The 16,269-nt window shown below is 44.0% G+C and overlaps 1 protein-coding gene across 1 annotated transcript in view; it reads right to left on the bottom strand.

The window, feature by feature from the left end:
* LOC113411295 (uncharacterized) overlaps positions 1 to 16,269 on the bottom strand; it is a 20,723-nt gene continuing 4,454 nt past the window's right edge. The window contains exons 3-9 of the mRNA XM_087958633.1: positions 14,084 to 14,290; positions 6,142 to 6,375; positions 5,383 to 5,536; positions 3,559 to 3,668; positions 3,144 to 3,257; positions 1,512 to 1,661; positions 1 to 310 (exon numbers count right to left, since the gene is read on the bottom strand). Of these exons, the coding sequence (XP_087814759.1) occupies positions 176 to 310; positions 1,512 to 1,661; positions 3,144 to 3,257; positions 3,559 to 3,668; positions 5,383 to 5,536; positions 6,142 to 6,375; positions 14,084 to 14,290 (1,104 nt within the window). The 3' untranslated portion in view covers positions 1 to 175. The remainder of the gene's footprint in view (positions 311 to 1,511; positions 1,662 to 3,143; positions 3,258 to 3,558; positions 3,669 to 5,382; positions 5,537 to 6,141; positions 6,376 to 14,083; positions 14,291 to 16,269) is intronic.

Consider the following 16,269-nt stretch of genomic DNA (forward strand, 5'->3'; position numbering starts at 1 on the left):
TTGAAAACGACAGGCTCCTTTGGCATTCTTAAAAAAAAGAATTAATAGAGATGTCCTTTTATTATTGTTGATTTTTTAAAATTAATCAACTGATGTACCACCTCAGTTGCAAAGGCAACTCTAGATAGCTTATATATTAGAATTAAAATCTAAAACATAGAATAAGAATAAGATGCTATGGTAGATTAATTGCTTGATCCTCCTTCAACCTCGGGATCTTCTTAAATTCAGCTTGCTTTTTGAAGAACAGCTGGGCTAATATTTGGTCTGCTGTTGCATGGAAATAATCATCCATATCTAGAGTTTGCAACTGCCAAAACAAACAAACAAACAAACAAATAACATATTTGGAGATATCAGAGTATGTGTCAATGTTTATATACCATTGAAGTAATATTATGTAAATGTATGAATAATAATATGCAATATTATGTAGTATTATGAGAAGGTGCACCTGCCCTGTGGAATGAGATCCTCCCCACAATCTGAATGAATCCCACTCTACTGTTTGTTATAAGATCTGTGAAGATCTGGCTCTTCAGCAGCCTCCTTTGGCAAGGAAGAAGGTCACACCATTGGGTAACCCCATCACAGATGCCCAAGGCTTCTAAGTGGCTCACTTCCTTCGTGTTAAGTCAGGATAGCAGGAAGAAGAAATTTAGGATTTAATCCCTTGAGTGTAGAAATCTATGGCATTTTACATTGCAGGGGGCAGTCAATTTTTATATGTGAGGCGTCGTTTTTGTCTTCCCTAAAGATCTTATCTAGCTGAACTCTTATCTACAGGCCTTCTGCCAAGTCAGCTTGAGAAGATGAGCTATGGTTTAAGTGTTTGGAGACCACTGATTTACTGCTGCAGCCAAAGGTGAGGTTTGATAGTTTTGGAATTGATCTGAAACACGCTCCTAGATCCAGACAAATAGCGATAGCACATAGACTGATATATCACCTCATAGTGCTTTACTGCTTCCTCTGGGCAGTTTACAATATCAGCATATTGCCCCAAACAATCTGGCTCCTAAATTTTATCAACCCTGGAAGGATGGATGGCTGGGTCAACCTTGAGCCCCGTCAGGAACAAACTCCAGGCTGTGGTCAGAGTTTGCCTGAAATACTACATTCTAACCACTGCGCCATCAGGGCTCTTAATAAGAAACACAGAGAGTGGTTCAATCAAACATTATTCAATCAATGCTGATCACAGCTCTGTATGGGAGAAGCTGTTTTCTCAGACTCTCTGGTTAGTAGTTATTGAAGATCTTATGGAATAAAAGCAAAACTCAAAATCTACCATAGGAAGCCAGGGTAGGTTCAGCATTGTGGATAAGGGCACAGAGCAATTTTAGTAATATATGCAACGTACCATAATGTACACAGTTACTTGTTTTATTTTGATCCCCCAAACATTTAATACTTGCATTTGATTCATAATAACCGAGAGGTCTAGTGAAATTGTAGGGTTCTGCTGGCATGTATAGCAGAATTTCTAGGAATTCAAACAGATGTCTCACCTGGTTGTTGGTACTAAAGGCCAAAATGAGAAGCAGGTCCTCATCACATGTGTTCTTGATGTAGTGTTGGGTTCCAACTGGGAAGAACACAACATCTCCAACTTCAATGGTAAAGTCAGTAGAAAGAGTAGATGAAACAATAACACCTACCTGCAAATAAGATGCACCAGAACAAATTAATACTTGTATTTCCAGAAACTTGATTTTGGTTTATTCTCCAGGAAGTCCTTGACTTACAATCATTTATTTAGCGACCGTTCAAAGTTGCAATGGCACTGAAAAAAGTGACTTACAACTAGTCCTTATGACCATCGCAGCATGTCCAAGGACATGTGACTGAAATACCAATGCTTGGCAACTGTCCTATATTTACAATGTTTGAAGCATCCTAGTGTCATGGGTTCGCCATTACAACCTTCATCATTTACAACCTTAAGCAAATCAGGGAACCAGATTTGCTTAACTACAATGTGATTCACTTAACAACTGGACTAATTTGCTTAACAACCATGGCAAAAAGTTCATAAAGTCAGGCATAAGTCACTTAACAACCACCTTGCTTACCGATGGAAATTCACGTGTAATTGTGAGTCAAGGACTATCCTTATTACAAAATTAACACGTTGCGTTGCTTATACCTGCGGATGGATTCACAGTGAACCATTGGTGGCCTCCTCTTATGAACAAATTGCCTGATTAATAGTAAGCTGTGTGAATGCATCAGGAAAAGCTGCTAGATGATTGGGGAAGGACAATCACACTCTTTGAAATAAGTTGATGGATATAGTACCATCTATCATGGGCCAATGGATTGTTTTATTACCTCCTCAACTCTACCTCACCAGAAGCTGAAAAGCAGAGTCCTTGACTTACAGCCACAACTGAACTCAACATTTCTGTTGCTAAGCAAGACAGTTGTTAAGTTAGTTTTTTCCCCATTTTATGACCTTTTTTTGCCACAGTTGTTAAGTGAATCACTGCAGTTCTTAATGTAGTAACACAGTTGTTAGGGGAATCTGCTTTGGCTTGTCAGAAGTTTGCAACCAACATAAATAGGAACGGGTTGCCAAGCTTCCAGTTTGGATTGTGTGACCATGCCGATGCTGAAATGGTCATAAATCAGAGGTGGTATTCAGCAGGTTCTGACCAGTTCTGGAGAACCATTAGCAGAAATATTGAGTAGTCCGGAGAACTGGCAAATCCCACCTCTGACTGCCCCCCCCCCCCATCTATTCTCTGCCTCCCGAGTCCCAGCTGATCGGCTGGGTCTACTTTTGTTGCCCTGCACAGGAGAACGGAGCTGGAAAGCAGGTTAGTGGGGTGGGGAGGGAATGAGAATTTTGCAGTATCCTTCCCCTGCCATGCCCACCAAGCCACGCCCACAATCCACACCACGCCCACAGAACCGGTAGTAAAAAAAATTGAATCCCACCACTGTTGTAAATGTGAAAAATGTCATAAGTCACTTTTTTCAATGCTGCTGTAACTTTGAGTAGTCACGAAACGAATGGTTATAAGTCAAGGGCTACTTGTAAAGCTTATCCAGGACTCTTCAATTACAATATCATTCCCAGAATTCTTAACTTTGGGAAATGTTGGCTTGCATCACAGTGGTTAAACTTAGGTTATTACCTTTCCGCAGCCACTGATGACATAGCCCATTTCATTGGCATTGAAATGGAAATGAGGCTGACGTAAAGCATTGTTGGAGATGCGGAGTGTTGCTAAAGTAAGAGCATCTTCCTTCTGAAAAGAAGAAACAAATTTTGCACATACACAATAGTAGCAATGGGGAAATTGCTGAAGAAGGACGGCATCCTTCTTATCATTATTTGCTTTTAAATTTTAATGGATTGTGGATAATTGTATTTACCAGAGGTATACTATGCAGTGGAATAATTTCCCATATTGCAAATGGATACATATATAAACTCACATTTTATAGGAGTTTTTAATGATACCACCCTCCCAAAATAAAATTTGAATAAGATAATGACTGCCATAACTAGCCTTCAGAGTAAGGTAGCAATTTTTACAGCATACTTACCGAATGGAGAAATTCACTGTAAATTTTTTCGTTGGGTTTTAAGCCTTTTCCGTCCTTTATGTACCGAGCCCACTGGATGACTCCTCCTGGAAACTGGAATTTGGAAGATCCTGAATTGAAAATAAACATAGTGGAAAAATTGGTAATCTCCTGAGTGATGATCAAGTGCTTTATATTAGCTCCATAATTTTATGTAGTATTATTTTTGCTTAATGGAGAGCTAATGTTTTTCACATTTTGTAGAACCCACGCTGAACTTTTGATATATGCCTGCTACAGTAATTTCAAAACCTTTTCTGCCTGCAGGAAATCTTAGTTTTAATTGATTGATTGATTACGTGCCACCAATTAGGCATTGATGATTAACAGCAATGAAGATAGATACTCTGCAAGATGATTTATCATCTGCTCAATACTGCAAAGGGGTGCTACCAACGGAGTGTTAAATGTATTGAAGTCCATTGGTGAATAACAATGGGGAGAGGCAGCTTGCTAGGAATGGATAAATATTTTCTCAAAATAATATCATGTTGAGAAAGAATGGTGTAATTGATGCTGAACTGATGGTATTTTTATTTTACTTTATTTAACAGTGATGTTCTCAATATATTATCATTTTAGTATGGATTTTTGCTGTTCTTTTCCATACCTGGTTCAAAGGGTATAGAAGAAACTCTATAGTTAACAAGGATATGATTATTAATTTATATTTTAAAAGTGTTTGATTTCATTGTTCAACTTAAAAATAAGAAGGACCTCTTGATTTGGTTTCAATTTTGGGGTGGGGGTGGAGGGCAAAGAGCAGAATTATGGTATTGAGATTTATCATGTCTATCATACCAGTATCAAGCATACATACATTTACAAAAAAGATTACTTTTTTTTTGCAAACATCTAGGACCTAAATAATGCAAAAATGTCAAGCGTCAAAATTAATAGAAATAGTTTAAACATTGACCTGATCTTGCGTCAACCTATTCTCCAAAGCACTTGAAGGTAGGACAAGGAGCAATGGATGGAAACTAATCAAGGAGAGAAGCAATTTAGAACTAAGGAGAAATTTCCTGACAGAACAATTAACCAGTGGAACAACTTGCCTCCAGAGGTTGCAAATGCTCCAACATTGGAAGTTTTTAAAACGATGTTGGATAATCATTTGTCTGAAGTGGTGTAGGGTTTCCTGCTTCAGCAGAGGGGTGGACTGGAAGATCTCCAAGGTCCCTTCCAACTCTTTGATTCTTTAGCAATACCAATGCATGCTTTAATGTAGCAAGCAAGAAAAGGCCTTCTTAGCCAATGCCAAAATACTATCTGCCGGATATTACACAACCAGGAGAGTTTCTGATGGTGATTGCAACTGTTGTGTAGCTTATATGGGAGAAGGCCCTATCTCAGGCTGTTGATCCATATAATTAAGAGACTCCTTTTCAGGCCCAAGAATGACCAGAGCAGTTACTTCAGAATAGTTTCTTTATTATTGCTCCCTATAGACAGAAATCTTGCCAGACTAAACAGTTATTTGCATGACTATTTGTATGATATATCCCAAGGACTTCTCAGGGAGTGAGGGTGGTTCTTCACCCTTTTCCTGCATGCCAAAGATTCAAAGTTTATTGTCTCTTTTCTCCCTGGGAAAGAACCTTCTGGATTACATTACATTACGCTCCTATATTATTTCCAGGATAAACATTTCTGTATCTGATTGGAAATACAATGCATGAAAATGTGATGATGTCACCACTCTTTGCTGCATTAAAAGCCCCAAAGTCCTATAAGGCAAAAGTGGTTCTCTTCTGTATGTCCCCCTTGCTGGCTCTGTAGTACCTTTTAGGTCAAAGAAGTACCGCCATACAAGCATATCTGCAGACTGGTTGTAGCTGGCATTCTGAACAAGTTCTGCTAGGTTGGGTGGAAGATTGATGGCTTGGTCTTCTGCTTGCTTTTGGAATGACCGGATGAAAGCCATACCACCTTGAGGCTAGAAAACACAAGTAAATATCATATTTAGTGGATCCAGGAATGGCAATGACTTCATCCAATAAAGTTAATTTATGCTTACAAAGAGGTGAGTGGTAATGGAGTACAAATGGCGAAAATTGTTAGGTGCCAAAGACCAAGACCACACATGAAGTTCCAGTTAAAATGATTTATTACTACTCTGGCCTGTGCACAGGAATCTACTCGACTAATGGTTAGCATTATTTTGACACTAGATAAGGGTCAACAGAATTCAACAGAAGTTGAACTTAAGACTGTTCCTGGCTACTTAGAGACTGATTCCTCTTTTGACCTCAGGTTCAGATCTCAGGTTCTGACTTCAGGTTCTGCCATCCCTTCTTTTACAAATATTAAGCTACAAGATTTTGATTATTTCTCCTTTTGAAGGGAAGGCCTGGAGAAAAATGCTCAAAGTTAGCTTCAGCCAAAGTCTGCTTGCTTATTTTATATCTTACCCAGAGAGATATTTGAATTTGGCAATGGATAGGTATCCAGGAGCAGGCTATTCAGCACCTGTTCAGAATGGCAGTCAAAGTAGTTGTGGATCTGTTAAGAAATAGGATTCGGAATTCCCATTGTACAGACCTTTAGAGATCTTGCCTCAATGTCTTTGGGTGTCAAGAAAAATGTATCATCAAGGTCCAGAGTTTGAAGCTCCTCATGGGTTGTAAAAAACAGCAAGAACAAACACTCTTCTGCACCAATATTCTTGACCCAATGCAAGGTATTTCGAGGGAAGAAAATCGTCTGTCCTGCCGTGACGTTGTATGTAGCTACTGTATTTCCATCAGCATCAACTACCCCAATCCATGCAGTTCCCTGTGAAAACACAACAGCAGCAAAACAATATATTACAATTGACCAGGAAATCATGTGGGGAGAGAACAACACAGCAAATGAGAGTCTGAAATTGATTTGGCTTGAACAGTATGTGCGTTAAATTTATGATCTGCATAAACATGTATTTATATGGCCATAAAAAGGTCATCATGTGTATAGGACAATAGGAACAACCTTGGGGATCAGGTGGCTACAACCAAGGCCATAGTCATATAAAAGGAATCTAAGTCTGGAGCATAAATGTCAAGAAAGCATCTCAGACTAAACTTTCCTTAGTTCTTGTGGAAATAAAGGGAGGGGTGGGAGAGGCATATTCAGATTTGCAGGATTGAAGTCAGCTTTCATGATAGACTAGACTAGGAAACCAGACTTAGGAACATTGGTACTACTTTTATTATAAGGTTATAGTAATAACAGAGGTGGTATTCAGCAGGTTCTGACCAGTTCTGGAGAACCGGTAGCAGAAATTTTGAGTAGTTCAGAGAACCGGCAAATGCCACCTCTGACTGGAGATTTTACAGTATCCTTCCCCTGCCAAACCCACCAAGCCACGCCCACAGAACCAGTAGTAAAAAAAATTGAATCCCACCGCTGAGTAACAACCTTGCAAGTCTGAACGTGCATGCTTTCTTCACACAGTATCAGGTCCAATACCAAGAATAACACAAACTGAGTTCTATATTGTTTCCCAACTACAGACAAAAATCTTAACAGGCTGAGGATTCTATCTGCATCTACAATATACTCTGTGAACAATTAAAGAGAAGCTCTCTCTCTCTCTCTCTCTCTCTCTCTCTCTCACACACACACACACACACACACACACACACACAGGATATTCAGGCTGAGTTGCCTCTGACTCCTCTGGAATATATCCCTTTACTCCTGAGAATTTACCTCCTCACTACATTCTATCACAAACAGTCTCTTACAGCAGGGGTCCCCAACCACCGGGCCGTGGACCGGTACCGGTCCGTGGATCACTCTGTCCCGGGCCGCAAATAAAATAAAATAAAATAAATGGCGGCTTTCTTCGCCTTCGGTGAATGCTGCTGGGATCAGGGATCAAGGACACAAATGAAAGAAGGGGAAGGAGGAAGCAACCAAAGCCTGTCCTGCTCTCCGGCTCAGCGACTTCGGTTTCCTCCCGCCTCGTTCCTCTCTCAGTCGCTCTCTCGCTCCTCCACCAGCCCAGGAAGAAACTGCTTCAAAGGAGCTGGCAGGGTGGCTTTTCCTGTCGGTGCAGCTTCCCCGAAGCGCCCGTTCACCCCCACCCCGCCGCCAATCAATCCAGGTTCAATCCAGTGCTCCGTTCTGCCTGCCTGCCTGCCTTCGTTTCTGGTAGTTTCGGAGCAGCTTCGGCTGAGAATAATAACTATTCGCCTCTTTTACTCAGCCGAAGCTGCTCCGAAACTACCAGAAACCAAGGCAGGCAGGCAGGCAGGCAGAACGGAGCACTGGATTGAACCGCGGGCGGCGGGGCAGGGCGGGGGTGAATGGGCGCTTCGGAGGAGCTACGCTCCGAAACCACCAGAAACGAAGGCAGGCAGGCAGAACGGAGCACTGGATTGAACTGTGGGCGGCGGGGTGGGGGTGAACGGGCGCTTCGGAAGAGCTGCGCCGACAGGAAAAGCCACCCTGCAGGCTTCTTTGAAGCAGTTTCTTCCTGGGCTGGTGGAGGAGCAAGAGAGCGACTGAGAGAGGAACGAGGCAGACACCTGAGGGATGAGGCTGATGAAGGCAAGGCCGAGAGGCGAGGCTTCTCAGCCGTCCTCCAGGGACTATCTGTCACTCAGGTTTGCAATGAGGAGGCATTGGTGTTCCCTGAACTTGGTGGTTTGCAGATGTTACCTAGTCAGATAATGAAACGTCTGCAAGCAAACTGTTGTGAACTAAAGAAATGTATTTAATAAAGATCCATTTGCATAGCAGGATCGTAATCCTGCACTTCCTATTGGCCCATATAATGGCAAGTTATGATTGGTTCATTCCGAGCAATCTGATTGGCTGTTGGCCAATCAAACGCTATCACGCTATCCATTGGTTATCCGGATAGCAGCTTACTCTATAAAAAGTGACTGCTAGCCGGGGTTTTTTGTCTCTGTTATGCTTGTGAATAAAGAGCTGAAGTTCACGGTTTACAGTCTGGTCTCCGTTCATTAAACCCATGCCTCAAACATAACACTGGCGACGAGGATGGGATGCGGAGACAAAAGAGCTGACTAAACCCTACAGAGCACCAACTGAAGCACGTGGCTGAGAGCGCATCTACATCGGCAGGATGTCAGGTGGCGCTATACCACCCGCTCCTTTTGACCCGGAAAAGGAAGACTGGGAGTCATATATGGATCGGTTTCAAATGTTTCTAGAAACCAACAATTTGAAAGACACTACACCCGGAAAGAAGCGGGCGGTGTTCTTGGCCCATTGTGGACCGGCCGTTTTTAAGATGGCGAAAGCGCTTGCAAAACCGGCTGAGGTGAAATCAATGGATTGGGACAACCTCGAACCTATCCTACGGGCTCACTATGCCCCCGCCGTACCAACGTTGGTCCGGAGACACGAATTTTATCAACGGGATCAGCGGAAGGGTGAAAGTATTGCAGACTTCATCGCTGACCTTAGAAACCTGGGAGGCCTCTGTGGTTTTTCAGACCTAGAAGAAGCTATGCGAGACCACATAGTTCTGGGATTAGATGACCACACAGTACAGAGCAAGATCATGGCAAAGGGGGACATCGGTCTTGCAGATGCCATTGCAGACGCTACTGCAGCAGAGGCAACCAAGAAGTCGGCCGCTTGAATGCACCGCACCAACGCACCGCTCCGTCAATTCGCCCGTGAAGCCTTGCCTCAACTAGGAAGACACTCAGCAACAGCGCACCATGAGGACCTCAAGTCCCAGTCCGAGAGTGATGAAGAAGAGGTTAACAGACTTCGGGCCAAACGAGATCAACAAACTCTAAAATTTCAGCGCCCATGTGCGGGTTGTGGGGGAAACCACCCGCGATCCGGTTGCAAATTCCTCGACGCAATCTGCCGTTCCTGTGGGAAGAGAGGCCACATCGCACGGATCTGCAGAAGTAAGAGGGAATCCAACACGAACAGAAAGGAGAACAACCTCCGCCAAACCACAGGGAACCTCCCTGCAAATCGGGATCGTTTGAATAACCAATGGAACAACCATGCCTACAGCAGCAAAACATCTGCTCTTCCAGCAAGACGAGAAGAGGCACACCAGACTATTATTATCGGCCACGCTTCGTCATTAGACAAACAAAAGATCCGAGTGAAAGTTGTCATCGAAAACCAACCTTGCCTGATGGAAGTCGACTCTGGATCGTCCCTCTCTATGGTTTCCTGGAAGACCCTTAAACAGCTGATCCCTGCCATCCGTCGTCAAGACCTCAGGACACAGAAAATCATCCTCAGAGATTACCAAGGGAACATAATCCCAGTCATCGGAGTGAGTCAAGTCCAAGTATCTTTTAAAAATCGTGCTGTGTCACTCCCATTAACTGTTGTCGATGGTGACCGGCCCAGTTTACTAGGCCACTCGGGATCGAGGTGGCCGGCTTTCCCCGGCCGGAAGCGACGATTGGGAAGAGAGCATCGTCCAGGAATTCCACGACATGTTTTCGGACAACTTAGGCAAGTACAAGGGGACCCCTATATCTTTTAGCCTCAATCCAGAAGTAGCCCCTATCCGCCTTAAGCCTCGTCGGGTGCCGTTCGCCCTTAAACCCAAGATTGACGAGCAACTTGATAAGTTAATAGCCCAAGGGGTGTTGGAGCCTATTGACCATGCCCGTTGGGAAACCCCAATCGTAGCCCCCATCAAACCGGATGGGTCGATTAGAATTTGTGGAGACTACCGCGCCACCCTGAACCACGCACTCCAACAGAGCGCTTATCCGGTGCCGGTGGTTCAACATCTTCTCCACTCCCTGGACGGTGGGAAGATCTTCGCAAAGTTGGACTTAGCGCAAGCGTATCAACAACTACCTGTTGATGCGGAAACCGCAGAGGCACAGACTATCGTTACACACCGAGGTGCCTTTAAATGCAACAGACTCCAGTTCAGAGTGAGTGTAGCCCCCGGGATATTTCAGAGTCTAATGGAGAGACTTTTACAGGGAATAAAAGGGGTTGTACCGTACTTTGATGACGTTTTAATTGCTGCCCCAAATAGAGAAGAGCTTGAAAGGCGTCTCAGATTGGTTTACATAGATTTAAGGACGCCGGTCTCAAGGTTAAAAAAATAAATGTCAACTATGCACTGAAAGGGTAGAGTTTCTCGGATACCTCCTCGATAAACAAGGTATTCACCCTACCGAAAACAAACTCAGGGCAATCAAGAACACCCCAAGACCTAAAAATAAGACTGATCTCCAGGCTTTCCTGGGACTCATTAACTTTTACAACATCTTCTTGTCCCAGAAGGCGACTGTAGCTGAGCCCCTACATAGACTTCTCGACAAGAAAGCTATTTGGGTTTGGGGTCACAAGGAGGAGCGCTCTTTCAGAAAGGTGAAAGACTTATTAACCTCCGACGCTGTGCTAATGCAGTACAACGAGACTTTGCCATTAAATATTACGTCCGACGCGTCACCGTTTGCGGTTGGAGCCATTTTGAGCCACGTGTTACCAAACGGGAATGAGGCTCCCATTGTGTACTTTTCCCGCACATTATCAAAGGCTGAACGAAACTATAGCCAACTTGACAAAGAGGCTCTTGCTATTGTATCGGCCGTGAAGCGATTTCACGAATATGTTTACGGGCGGCCCTTTACTCTAGTTACAGACCACAAGCCTTTACTTGGCATTTTAGCAGGTGATAAACCAACGCCGCATATATTGTCGCCTAGAATGACTCGCTGGTCAGAATTCCTAGCAGCCTACAACTACGTACTGCAGCATCGCCCGGGAAAGCCATTCCCCACGCTGATGCTTTGAGCCATTCCCCACTTCCGGAAACCGTCAGCGACCCAGCTCCAACCCTCACTACGCTGCAAATTGAAACCCTCAACTCGCCGCCACTAACGGCAAGAGATATCGCTGCCGGCACAAAACGAGACTATATCCTCGCAAAAGTTCTCAGTTGGGTCGAACGCGGGTGGCCAGTCGAAGAAACCCCCGCCACTTTTGCGCCGTTCAAACACCGGCAAATGGAACTATTTTCCCAGAAGGGCTGCATCCTATGGGGAGATAGAGTCGTCGTGCCAGAGAGACTACAGCGACTCGTGTTGCAAACCCTGCACAAAGGACATCCGGGCATCGTCCGCATGAAAGCTCTCGCTCGAAGCTATGCCTGGTGGCCAGGCATCGATAAACAAATTGAAGCCTGGGTAACCACGTGTAGAAACTGCCAAGAGGTCAGCAACGCCCCACCGAGAGCAATTCCCACCGAATGGGAAACTCCTCGAGGCCCGTGGTCCCGCATCCACATTGATTTCGGACCACTAAAGGACACACCTTTCTTCTAACTGTGGATGCTTACTCCAACTGGCTCAAAATCCACAAGATGAAAAGCACGACTACTGACTCCGTTATTAAAAAACTAGATAGATTATTTGCAACATACGGTTTCCCGGACATTCTAGTTTCCAACAACGGACCCCAGTTCACGGCCCTCACCTTGAACAATACCTGGCGGACCGGGCATCCGCCATGCCTTAACCGCCGGCTCACCCTGCGGCAAAGCGGTAGGGCGGAACGGATGGTCCAATTCGTTAAAAAGACACTACAAAAAAATGGATCCTGGGGACATCGACACTAGATTGAACAAAATACTCTTACTACAGCACATTACCCCCCACAGTGTCACCAACAAGACTCCAGCCGAACTTTTAATGGGGCGGAAGCTTCGCTCCCACCTCGACCGATTACACCCGTCTTATTCACCAGAGAAACCTTGTGGATCCAGCGGAACGTATCGCCAATTCAAGGTAGGCGACTTGGTCTATGCCAAAAACCTTTCCGGCGAACCGTTGTGGGTCCCAGCCACCGTAGTCTACCTCACTGGCCCTAGATCTTACCGCCTTAAAATGACAGACGGCAAGATATGGAAACGCCACATAGATCAACTTCGATCTCGTTTACAACCCAATATCCACGACCCCCCGGACTTCCAAACTCAAGGGGGAGGGAATACCGAGAGGGACGAAGGCCGTATAGACGACGACGTAATCTAGGACAGACGGCCACTAAACCGAATACTCGCGCCACCTGAAGAAGGTCCGGGATCGGGGGCATCCTCCCCGCAGAGGAACACCGTAGTGGAAACATGCCCGCCCGATCCAGGAGTGGACTTAAGGGACCCTGATAGTATCGAAAACAGCACCGTGGAATCAACCCCATGCGAAGACAAGCCTTGCGTTCCACCGGAACCGAACTTTAAACAAAACCGGTGGAACAGCGAAAATCAAATAGGCAGGTAAAACGACCTGCATACCTGCGTCATTACGTCACCACGGCCGTCAAACGGAACCCAGGGGGGAGGGGTGTTGTGAACTAAAGAAATGTATTTAATAAAGATTCATTTGCATAGCAGGATCGTAATCCTGCACTTCCTATTGGCCCATATAATGGCAAGTTATGATTGGTTCATTCCGAGCAATCTGATTGGCTGTTGGCGGGCCGCGCCAAGATTCAAACGCTATCACGCTATCCATTGGTTATCCGGATAGCAGCTTACTCTATAAAAGAGTGACTGCTAGCCGGTTTTTTTTTGTCTCTGTTATGCTTGTAAATAAAGAGCTGAAGTTCACGGTTTACAGTCTGGTCTCCGTTCATTAAACCCATGCCTCAAACATAACACAAACCACCAAACTTGGTCTCCCCCCCCCCCCCCCGGTCCTTGAAAAAGTGTTTCTGCGTGAAACTGGTCCCTGACACAAAAAAGGTTGGGGACCACTGTCTTACAGGTTCTCAAGTTTTTGTCTTGACTGTAAGTTGTCACATTACTTATCCTTGGTTCCACAACCTGGCAGATTATTTACCAAAGTGGTGTTGAATTATTTTTAGATATATCTTGGTTAAAGACTCAAAAATTCAGATTTATCTCCCAAGAATTATTTCACAGGGTTCTTGGAGAAAATGCCGCCCACATAGCTAATCTCTGCTACTGGATTTTGTTCTGTTTGTTTGTGCGGGGGGAATGGAAGGGATTAAGTGCTCTATGTATATGCCACAGGTGTTTCAATATAGGTAGTCCTCAACTTACAATCATTCATTTAGTGACTGTTCGAAGTTACAACAGCACTGAAAAAAGTGACAAGACCATTTTTCACACTTATGATCACTGCAGCATCTTCATGGACACATGAACAAAATTCAGATACTTGGCACTCTCGTATTTATGATAGTTGCAGTGTCCAGAGGTCACTGATCACCTTCTGACAAGCAAAGTCTATGGCGAATTCACTTAACAACCATGTTACTAACTTAACAACTACAGTGATTGACTTAACAGCTGTGGCCAGAAAGTCATAATATGGGGCAAAGCTCACTTAACAAATGTGTTGCTTAGCTCAACTATGATCATAAATTGAGCTCAACTATGATAATAAAGTAAGCTCTTTTCTTCCATTCTTCTACTACTCGCTAGTTACTTTTATATTCTTTCTCCCCCTCTCCAGTTATTTTAAAATAATTAGGTAAATTGAAACTCGACTTTCAATATTACCTTTGAGAGGTAACCCTGTTCATTGGCATTGAAATGCCAGTGTGGAGCACGCAACCCATTGCTTTTGATTAGCAGAGTCCCAAACATCAACTTGGAACGCTGAGTGTTGATACTTGTTCCAAATGCCATTTCTTCCTTGTTCTGGTATTCATCGCCATTTCTGCGAAATCTTGACCACTGAATAACACCTCCTGGAAACTGGTGTACCTGGGAAGTTGTAGATGCATGACAATATTAATGGCTTTAACACAGTTAATAAATAGCTTTTAAAAATCCAATGAATCTTGGCTCCCTCTTGATATCAAAGGATATTCACTTGGTGGATTAATACCAATTTATCAGATAATGTCTGTTTAATTTCTCAACTATGGAAACAAATGTTTTAATCATTGAATCTGATCCACAGTGTGAATCTCTTTTGATCTTTGTGGTTTTAGGCAGCCTGGAGCAGCAATTGTTTAGACCAGGGATCGCCAACCTTTTGGACCTCAGGGACCACCAAACTCATAGTTTTAGATCCCAGGGACCACTAACTGGTTCTGTGGGTGTGACCTAATTTGTGGGTGTGGCTTCGTGGTCGTGTGACTGGCTGGGCATGGCTTGTATGTAAATATAAATATTTATATAAATATTGAATTTTTTCTAAAAAAAGAGAGCACCTTTTACCCAAAATCAGGAAAAGCAGGCAGGCAGATTGAGTTGCTCACAGAATCACAGATTCATTCAGAAATCTATCTATCTGCCATTGGCTAGCTCAGTCTGTCACATAAAATTTGCTAGCAAGCAAACTCACAAAATTAACTCAATGCACCATGAATGTAAATATTGAATTTTTTATAAAAAAGAGCAATTTTTACCCAAAATCAGACAAAGCAGGCAGATTGAGCTGCTCACAGAATCATTCAGTGATCTATCTATCTGCCATCGGCTAACTCAGTCTCTCAAATTTGCTTGCTGTGAGTCTGCACTGAATTTGCTTGCAAGCAAACCTTCAGTCCTAAGGGAGGTTCGGCTATGCTGAGCCGAAGATCTAAAGACTAGCTAGAAAGCAAGAAATCCAACCATTTCCTGCTTCCTAGCTAATCTAAATCTCCCGGCACAGCAGAACAGATGATGGTTGGAAAAAGGAAAAATAGCAATTTAGCAGGCAAGTTTACCAGGTAAGGAGAGAGTGGGTGGGGAGGGTTCCCGTGGGCCATGTGGGCCGCACAGCCTTGTGTTTCTGTGCAGCCTGGATTAATTACTTTGTGGAGGTGCTCTGGGGGTGAGATTTCTCTGTGGCCCGCTAAAATTTTCTCACAGCCCACCAGTGGGCCACAGCCCACCGGTTGGCGACCGCTGGTTTAGACCAGGGGTCTCCAACCTTAGCAACTTTAAGACTGGTGGACTTCAACTGCCAGAATTCCCCAGGCAGCAAAGCTGGCTGGGGAATTCTGGGAGTTGAAATCCACCAGGTTTAAAGTTGCTAAGGCTGGAGACCCCTAGTTTAGACAGAGCTTGTTCTACATCTATACCCAGAAAAAAGCAACGGAAAGGAAGAGGTTTGCATCCACTTCCAGATAAAGTTCACTAAGGTTTGAAATTTGTGGAACAGTCAGTGAACATTACACTAGAACAGGGGTCCTCAATTCCTGGGCTGCAGATCAGTTTTGGTCTGTGGTGGGTTGGAAGCGAGCAGCGGGTGAGCATACATGGTATCTTGGTTGCATGTTCTTCCGCCCCCGGTGGTCCATGGAAAAATTGTCTTCCACAAAACTGGTCACTGGTGCCAAAAAGTTTGAAAGCACGTGTTGAAACACTAGAGTGGTGTCTCTCAGCCTTGCAAATGGAAGATGTGTGGACTTCAGCTCCCAAAATGCCCCAGCCAACATGCTGGTTATGGAATTCTAGGAGCTGAAATCCACACATCCCCAAATTGGGGCCGTCGAGAGACATAGCGCTAGAGAGTCCATCAATAAAGCACAGATCCAGGATTGATCCTTCAACCAGTGGCAAAACTGGTAGCAATTCACCCCTGCTTCTCATTCAAGAAGCTTCTTTAGTTCATTGATTCAGTTCCATTGAATTTTTTTAAAAAAAAACTTATTGCACAAAGGAGCATTATAGATCAGTGATAGCCCTGGCTTTAACCCATGTATTTTTTGTTGTTCAGTTTTTCTAGGCCCTTGCTTAAAGAATCTACCTTT

The sequence above is a fragment of the Notechis scutatus genome, chromosome 2 (genome assembly GCF_049901735.1).
Source record: "Notechis scutatus isolate UNSWTSFEM ecotype Mainland chromosome 2, rNotScu1.2, whole genome shotgun sequence".
NCBI classification, from domain to species: Eukaryota; Metazoa; Chordata; class Lepidosauria; order Squamata; family Elapidae; genus Notechis; species Notechis scutatus.